Source organism: Zosterops lateralis (genome assembly GCF_965231275.1).
Source record: "Zosterops lateralis genome assembly, chromosome: 3".
In the NCBI taxonomy this organism is placed as follows: Eukaryota; Metazoa; Chordata; class Aves; order Passeriformes; family Zosteropidae; genus Zosterops; species Zosterops lateralis.
In genome coordinates this window covers 31062384-31071928 of record NC_139764.1, presented here as the reverse complement: position 1 = coordinate 31071928, position 9545 = coordinate 31062384, and the positions used below count along the sequence as shown (strand labels likewise).

At 41.4% G+C, this 9545-nt stretch overlaps 1 protein-coding gene across 1 annotated transcript in view; it reads left to right on the top strand.

The window, feature by feature from the left end:
* Window positions 1-353: 353 nt before the first annotated feature.
* The window catches only part of CAMKMT (calmodulin-lysine N-methyltransferase), a gene marked incomplete at its 5' end in the record, with an annotated part of 210970 nt that continues 201778 nt past the window's right edge, over window positions 354-9545 (top strand). Inside the window, 2 exons of the mRNA XM_083857623.1 lie at window positions 354-431; window positions 5539-5705. Of these exons, the coding sequence (XP_083713749.1) occupies window positions 354-431; window positions 5539-5705 (245 nt within the window). The remainder of the gene's footprint in view (window positions 432-5538; window positions 5706-9545) is intronic.

Sequence of the window (9545 nt, the reverse complement as noted above, 5' to 3'; positions counted from 1 at the left end):
GCCGCTATGTCAGCGCCGGGACGCAGCGGGCGGGCGCGGTCGCTGGCGCGGCTCTCCCGGGTGGCTGCCGTGCCACGCCCGGTCCCGTCCCCGGGCACGGAGGCCACGGGCGACTCGTCTGGAGGCGCGCCCCCGCCGCCCGGGCCTGAAGAGCGCCGCGCTCCCTCGGCCGCCGAGAGTGGCTCGGCGCTGCCCTTAGCAAAGATGGCCGCGGCCGCGCTCCCGCTCCATCCCTAGCCCGGCCGGTCCCGCAGCCGCTGGATGCTCAGCGGCGCGTCCCCGCCGCCCAAGACAGCGCTCCTTCCCTCCCTCCCTCCCTCTCTCCGCGCCGGCTCCCGGCGCTCCCGCCCGGCATGGCCCAGGCTGCCGCGGGCAGGTGCGGGGCGAGCGGCGCGGCGGCGGCCCGAGCCCGCTGGCGGCTGCTGGGACAGGTAGGGGGAGCCCGCGGGCGGGGCCGGCATGGCGGGGCGGGCGGGGGCCTGAGGGCAGCGCGGGGGTCTCCGCTTCCCCCGGGCCCGGCTGTGCGGGAATCCCGCGGTGCCCGCACCCCTTATAGGGGGACTGCGAGCAGTGCTATGCTGGGTCACGTAAAGGGGCTTGCAGCACTCTCCCTGGAAGAGATGAGAATAATAAAATATATCCATGTATATGTGCACCAACCCTCTGTAAAGAGAGGGGAAGCGGAGGAGCGGGCACCGAGCCCTTCACTCTCATGGCCGCTGACAGGACTTAAGGGAACGGCCTGAAGTTGTGCAGGGCAGGTTTAGGTTGGATATTAGAAAAAGGCTCTTCACCCAGTGGACACTGAACAGGCTCCCCAGGGAAGGGGTGTCAGGCAAGCCCGATAGAAGTGAAGTGTTCGGACAATGCCCTCGGGCACAAGGTGCGACTCTTGCGGTGTCCTTGGCATTTTCAGGCCGTAGTTTGACACGTTCCATCGGTGCCGCTGGGGCTGGTTATCGTGGCTGCTGCCTCATCTCTGCTCTTTGCTCCCTGCCCTGCTCTTGATGGGGAGCTGGGCGTGACCCCGCTCACCTTTGGGGGTGAAAACTGCGTTTTGCTGAGGGGCTGTGCCTGGAGGAGTGTCAGGAGGAAGAGGGAGCAAGTGGTGACACCTGTGCTGTGGTAAACACCAGCTTAGCTCCAGCCTTCCACACTGTTTTAGAGCCTTTCTGAGCAGAGCCAGGTTGGAAAGGATTCCTCTGCACGAGGCTTAAAAACTGTAGTCTGTTTCATTGGCTGTTATTGTTGTGGGATGTGAAATGTACAGCCCTAACCCGAGCGTTGTTCTGTGCAGGGGGACATCTGGAGCTGCCTATGGACACTGTCCTTGCCAGGGCACAGGGGTGGCACTGAGTCAGTGGTGGCAGCTGGGTCACAGTGGGGGAACATCAATATTGCACTCTGTGTGTATTTGTGTGTAAATTTGCCGGTCCTGTTTGACAGGACCAACTTCTGTTTTATTATACTCCAAAGCAGGAAATGTCAAAGTTACTGGTAGGAGTATCAGGTTTGTCTTTGTAGGTTTCTGTTCTAGCAGAGTATGTAAGCTGCACTCTGTGGCTATGCTAGCTGTTATTTCTTCTCAACATATACTGCCTTTAGCATATTCCTGTCTCTTAAATTCATGAGGAGCTTTTCATAACAATAGAATGGGGTTGTGGAAGAGTGCATGTAAGAGTGCATTTGGGGAGAAGGCTTCTCTTTTTTTCTCAAACTACATGTATCTGTGACCTTTCCCTCTGCACATTCCCTTGGTTTTTCCATGTTCTTTAGCTTTTCTGTTGATTTTTATATGGTACAATGAGCAAGGATCAATTTAATCTTACTGGTACATCTGAAGTAAAAATCAGTTCTGTGCTCTTTGCTACAGCAGTGCTCAGATCTATCTATGGATTGGAAGAAGGTATCAACCTCCCTTTAAATCTATTTTTAAAGGAGCACTGTCAAAGTGTTTCTTACAGCGCTTTTGAAAGCGCTTTTCATACTGCTTATAATAACGCCTTACGTGAAATCAGTTCTGTGGTGTGTTTATAGCTTGAATTTGCTTTCATTCAATGCACACACAAATTGATTTACTATGGTAAGGATGCTTGAGTGCATGCTCGCTGATTTAATTTTTTTTTAAAAAAGCCCTTTTATGAGGTATCCTATGAAGCTAGCATAAAGAACCAGGGGTTTGCATAATTACCTGTGTGCTCTTTATCAATGAAATGTTTTGTGTATGTACGGAGTTTGAAGTTTGGCAATATTTTTAAACTTAGTCTGTCAGAATCAAGAAAAGTATTTTTTTGTATTTAAAAAAACGCTGAGGGAAGTTAGCAATTTATTGTGCATTTGTAAATGACTGGATAAGTTCTTAAAGTCTGTGCTTTGAGCTCTGCCAGTCTCTGGCTGAAGGCATCATCCAGTCAGTAGTTTTCAGCAGGGAAGTTAGAGCAATAGCCATGCATTAGGTTCCTCCCTATATGTACATCTATTCCCTATAGAAAGTTTCATGAAATCTAAGTTTTTTTTGTTTATCCTGCCTCTTACCTTCTCCTTTGCTCTTCTCATACAAGTTTCAGAATCACAGATTATGCTGAGCAGGAAAGGATGCACAAGGATTATCAAGTTCAACTCCTGGCCCTGCACAGGACCATTCCCAAGAGTCACACCACATGTCTGAGAGTATCTTGCTCACCTGCTAATGGACTTTAACTTCCAGAACTGAAAAATAAAAGCTAAAGTGAGGTCTATTACACTTTTTTTCTTATTTTCCTGAACAGAAGTACTTCTAAAACAAATTTTCATCCCTTCCTGCTCTTCTCTCTGTGTAGAGTGCCTGTGCTCCAGATCTTTTTTCCATGTTTTTGTTAGTATAGAGTTTGTAAATTATTTATAGTTGGATAAAAGAATGTGGTAAGTAAATTATTTGTAAAAATAAATACCATAGTCCTATGGATGATACTTAGAGTGCAGTGACAGGTTATGTTGTAGCTGATTGTGTAGAAACTTTCTTGCATATACAAAATACCATGTTACAGTCACTGCCAGAGAACTGGCAGAGAGCTGCAGACCATAAGCTGTTACTGAATTGTCTCTTAGTGCAACTAGACCTGGCACAAGGATAAACACAGTTAAATACACAGAATTTCAGGTGTCTGCCTTTCTCCATGTTGTTTGTGGGAGATTCTTTCTTGATGAGATTTTTTTTTAAGAGATGTCAACCAGTTTTAGGTTTTATAGGGAGTCCTAAACATGGTCTTAATACTGTGACTAAATACCGAGGGCATTACAATTGAGGTCTGTGGTAATGTTTTACCAGAATTTTGTAGAACAGGAGACTGTTTGGTGATGAGTTAAGATAAGTTTGTCACCTGTTGTTTTAATCAGCGGATTATTCTGTAGCAGGAACTTATCTTTGAAGCCTGTTTAACACAACTGTGATCCTTTTGGGAACAGGCTTGAGAAACCTCCCCCTTTGATCCATATGTAAAAAATATAGATATAAATAATGTAACATATTCTGCTTTTGTGCTGTTTTCTTAGTTATACTTAGGGCTTTAAAAGATTTGACCTGCTGTTGTAATTTTCAGATCTTAGACCACTTGACCTGTGTTTGAGGCTGTGGGAGAAATGTTCTTTTGAGTATTCAAATGCTTATGAGATTTTCTACTAACCCAGAGATTGAATTTTACAGAGTGGCTATATGATGTCTTTGTACAATAGAAACATATTGTTGCTGCTGAATATTTTTTCCTGTTAGTAATGGCCTGCTATTACTTTAAAGAAGTGCCCAAACAACACACTTTTCTGAAAATTAGGTCTTGATGGTTTTCTTTAGTTGTCAAGATAGTCCATTTTGTTTTCAGGCACACAGCTATTACACGAAGGTCTTAATTTTGCTGGTCTTTTAATTTTGTTTTTCTGCTTTGGTTTTTGTGCATTTTCTTTCATGTTTGTGTTTTTCTCACGTGTTACAGAAGTAATGTGGACAGCACCCAGACATTTTTAATACTTCATGGAAAATGCCTGTGCCTTTCATATGCTGAGACCTGCCAATGAAAATAGGTCTGAAAGCAGAAAGCCTGATGCCTCAGACCTGCTGTTGGGAACCAACAGTGTAGCAAATACAATTGCTCTGCTCACATATGTAGTACTTCCAAGTATCCTGCAAAGTAATAGGTCGTGGCCCCAAACTGTGAGGCTGTTAAATGCAAGTGCATTTTCAGATAAAGCATGTCAACACAGCTTGGGTACAGCAAAAAAATCACTGACCTGTTTTTTTTTTTTTTTGTACACATGCTTTGTATGCAAAGCTTCTATTTCAAGTTTTATAACTCTGGAGAGCTGTTTCTCATTTGATTTATCTCTAAATAAATCAAATGGGCAAAACTTGTAAATTGCAGTGCTGTCCTACTCAATGGAGCTCTTCCTTGTACCTCTTATCAATTTATAGTGATGAGTTTATTTTCTGCTCTTTTTTTTTTTTTTTTAATCCATCACTGGGGACTGCATATGCACCTTAATTTAAAAAATGCAATGGCAATTATTTATGTATTCTCTGCAATGTTAGGAGAAAGAAGTTAAATCCAGGATACCTCTCCTTCCACATCACTGCCCTAAGGAATAAGTCTTTTTGTCTGGTAGGGAAATGCTGGCTGTCTTCTGAGCAATGGCACAGCTCAAACACTCACAGCTGAGTGCTGGGTTTTCCTGCACAGGGAGGTTGATAACTGACTCCTTGAAGATGGCTGAGTGCAGCAGACTAGGCAGGACAGAGAGCCCATGTTTTCACTTTCCTGAACAAGTGTTTTAATAATTTAAGAAATGCAAATCACATTCTGTCACTGCCTTGAATTCTTCAGTTTCTTAGCGCTGAACTTAGTGCTCTCAGAGTGTTTTGGGGCTCACCTGAAGTCTGGCTCCTGTGTCAGTCCCCTTATGGTGGCCTGGTGGGGGAATATACAGTTGTGATGTGTGAAAGTCTGGAGCCAGGGAGCAATTTTCCCAACTTGGGCAACTTCAGCAGCATCTCTGCAAGTGTGCAGCAGAAGACTTCCAGGCTAGGAAGGAGTCTGGCAGGGGAGCACACAGCACTCAGGCACCTGAAGATCATGTTTTGGGATTGTAATTTAAATTCTACAAAAGATAACTTTGTTGTTGTTGAGTTTTTTCCCCTCTCTATAGGGACAGTGAGTGACGCAGAAATTGCTTGTGGAGGGCAGTGTGTGAGCTGTGAAACTTGGCAAAATGAGAGAAGGGTAGAACCCAGTTTGCCCCTCTAATTTTTGCATGGGTTTGCTGGAGCGTGAGTTAAAAAAGCAACTTTTTATACTTCTGAACCAGTACATTTGCTTTACAGTTATTGAGACATAATTCATAACTCATTCTCTTGACCCCTACCATCAATAGCACTGTATTTTGTTCAGGCTTGACATTCTTGGATATTCATGATAGCATAGCCATTGTGGTTTGCCTCTTCACTTAAATAGTGAATTTGTTCTTTTCTTGGAAGTTTTATTGTTAATGTTTAATTTGTTCTTCATTTCAAAGGTTCTGAGGAAAAAGCACTTGAAAGATGTTCATCTCCAACAAGTATCTGTAAGAAGGTTTGCATCATTCAATCTCTTTTCAATAGAAGACCAAAATACAGAAGAGGAAACTGGGACCTGGGTTCAGTATAGAAGCATTTTTTATCCCAAGTACAGTGTCTCCTTAAGGTAACCACAATTTAAGTCTTAAGTACTTTCTAAGATCTTGAATGGGCCTCAAATATAAAACTCATTAGTCATCCTTCCAGTGTTTTGTGTAACTAGGGAATCATTTACAAATAAACTGGTAAATGTTATTTTTAGTTGTTTGTTACAGTAAGAAGCTTGTCTGACTCTTCTTTCTGGTACATTTCACTGAAGTGGCAGAGCTTGACTAAAAATACTGATGCTTGTAGCTAAAACAGAATTCAAATATGAGCATGTATTTTATATTTTAATAGCTTTCTGTTTTGACATTCTTCAGTTATAAATAGGATATAAAAAAGCCTGGACACAGTTATTTATGATCTAAATAAAAAATTTTATGACATGATGTTTTTAATAATGTTCTAAAAGGTTTTTGGCAATGATCTGTATTTTATTCAGTTTTCTTCTTAGTGCTTCTTTTAAAACTCAGTTTGGAAGCCTAAATTCCTATAAAATAATATATACTTAATGAAGTAATCTTTGTTATATTATGGCAGGTCATTTGTATTAAAGAAATTGACAATAAAAAAGTCCACACACACACAAAGCCACAGAAAGCTTACTCGTCCCCCCAAAAACCCTCAGAAGGGATGTCAGCTCAGTAGCTTTGTTTATAACTCCCATTCATTACTCTGTGTGTGGGGTTTTGTTTTTGTTTTTCTTTTCTCTTGCTTTGGTCTTTTTTTCCACTTTCAGTTTTGTATCTACCATGCTTGGTTTGCCTCGGAGGTTTGCAACAGTAACTTAAGAATCCCTGCATTTATACTTGTTCTGCAGCATCTAACTAAATCTAATTAAATGAAATCTAACTAGTCTCTGAAGGTCGACGATCTTGCATTCCCTGTGCAGTGGAAGATGTTCTGGAGAGCCCAAATCAAAAAGTGCATTTTTGTTTACCTGGGACTTTAAATTAAAGTCAAGCTTAGAAACCTAGATCTAACACAAACAAGTGACTTTCATTAAACTACAACATTTTTGCAAGGTTTTACAATGAACTGATGAGAAAAAACCCAAACCAAGCTAAAGGAAGCCCACAACACTACATGCAGATCATTTTAAATTTGTATCTGGATGTAAAATCAGGAATGAAATTCTTTAGAGCTTTATAAATGTCCTAATTTTCCATTTTCCAAGCTTTCACTCAGTGATGTTAAAAGGGTTCAAAAGGAAACTTTTCCACTGGAAAACTGCTGTTAGTAATAGAGGTAGGTGCAGTGTTTTTCCATGTGTAGACTTTCCCTGTAAACCACCAGTGAATGCTGTGGAATAATTCAAATACTGACAGTCTACATAATGCCTTTGTGTAGTGTCCCTATTCCTTGTTTCTAGGTCTTCAGAGGCACACTGGGGGTAGGAAACACAAGGTGTTCAGGTAGAATTTGGGATGAACAAGGCTGCATTCCCTTACGATGCAGCCCTGAACTCCTTCACTTCACTGTTCTGGCTTGTAACACTTGTCATTTGATTTACTTGTTCTAAAGTTTTAAGGTGGGAGGTGAGCTAAGGTTCACCTCTGCTGGCAATACAGAAGCCAAGGGAATGGCAGGCTGATCCTGCTCTGGCATTTGTGTGCTTCTGTTTCCACCATTTTCTATGTCATCATTTTATTTGGTATTATTTGCCTAATAGTAGTTTAATTGATAATAAGACACAGCTCAACTATAGACTTTGAACAAGCACGTTTATTTTTGAGTTATTTTATTGTGTTTCTTTAATCTTGTTCAGTGAAAATGTACAGTTTCTGTGCTAGAGCAGGCTCATGCCACCTTTCCAGAACTGAATATTGAGGAGAATATAGACATTGTGTTCTGGTGGGGATTTTTATTTTATGTTTTCCCTGCATTTGTTCCTTTCCAAAATATATTCAGTAACCTCTAAAAATAGTAATCACTGATCATTTTAGGAATAATAGGAATAGCTTGCTTAGTCTTACACTTCTATATTAAAATATTTTCTCCACACTGAGGCAGTGACAATACCTAGAGTATATTTATTATTTCAGAATATTGCAGGAGGTGAAGAAGGAAAGGAGAAAATTCTGTGTTTTTTGCCAGTAACAGGGTATAAATAGACTGCAACAAAATTGACTTTACCATGAGTCAGTGTTAAATAAAGTTTCTTGCCTGTTTTTGCAGCAGCAGTAATTTAGGGGATCAGCATAACAGTTTAACATACATAACAGAGCAACAATTCTTGCTGAAATGTACATATATAGAAGATAAGAAATCTTGGAGTAAGCGTTCCTGGATCTTGAAGAGCCGATCATGTGTTGGAAACTTAAGGATTCTCTGTATGTCTGACAGTCTTCTCTTGGTTTTCCTCTGTCCACTGACAAAATATTATTTATGATGATATTAAACAGCAGCAACAATTTTAACAAGTTAACAAGAGCATAATATTGAGAATAACCTCAGTCACGTAAATCCAGAACAGCTTGCTTGAATAGGAAAGCCTTTTAATATCTTTTTGTCAGGAAAAAAAATGTTGCTATGGCCCCTCTAAAATCTTGACAAAAGTGCTTTGGAATTTTCATCTACATTTGTTTTCCTTATGCATTAGCATCTTCTTGGAAAAGCTCATTGCATATGTTCGATGTTAAAAGGGTTGTCAGCTAATATCTTGACGAGACTAAATACTTAAGAAAGTTCATAAGGTTGTTAGTGGCTTTTGGCAAAGAGTATAAAGGTCAAGCTATATCAGTTCAAGGGCTGTCAAAACTGATCAAATTGTATATTCAGATATGCTATGACCTAGCTGGAATTACTGCTCTAGAGGGGCTTGGGACCAGTTTGTCAGGAAAATAGAAGCTTTTGTAGGAACAACCAGTCATGTATATGCTTTTCTGAATTTTGTTGGTTTTGCTGTTTCTCTAACTAAATTCAGGCTGGATTCACATCTCAGAAAGAAGCGCTTATGCAATGTTTTTCTGTCACTAGTTTATATTTTTTGCATCATTCTTAATAACGAATCTTCCAAACCAGAAAGTCAGAAGTCCCAGTATAAGGCAATTTTCAGCTTCAAAAATTTAAGCTGAATTTAGGTGCCATTTTGACTAGATCGTTGAAGTGAAACATCATTGACTCATTTTAAAACTCCTCCTAACTCTTCTGGTTAAACAGTGATCTCCAGTGTGCTTAATGAAATGTAGATTCATAATACATGGTGGAAAGTTGTCTCTTGGTGTTTATTTAGGTACTAAGGTGCTTCACAGTAGCTCTGAGGTACCAAAGGGAGTGTCTGGTGGGGTTTTGTTAGCATTGAAAGGTGTGTCAAAATAAAATTTCTTGTGTTAGAATCCAACACCTCATTTGATTAGCATAGTCTCATCTGGATTTGTATTGTATTTGATGTTCCTACACACTGCTTCCTTGTCTTGATGGTGTTAATTGAGCTTTAGCTTTCCTGACCTAAACCCTGGACGCTCAGACAATTTCTCTGTATTTCTCACATGGTACTTGACTTTGCTTCCATGCTCTGTAGGTTTCTTTTTGGTGTTGGAATTTGTCCAGGATCATCTTATTCATCCACGTAGGCCTCCTGGCTTTCTTGTCTGACTTCCTCTTGGTCAGGATGCATAGTTTCAGAGGTGATCCTTGGATATTAGCCAGCTTTCTTGGGCTCCTCTTCTCTCCAGGTCTTTATCCTATGGTGTTCTATGAAACAGATCCCTGAAGAGGCCAAAGTCTGCTCTCCAGAAGTCCAGGGTAGCAAGCTTGTTGTGCACCCTTCTCACTGTCCTAAGGATCTCAAACTCCACCATTTCATGGTCCTGGCTGTCAAGGCTTCCTTGGAGATTCATATTTTCCCATCACTCCCTCCTTG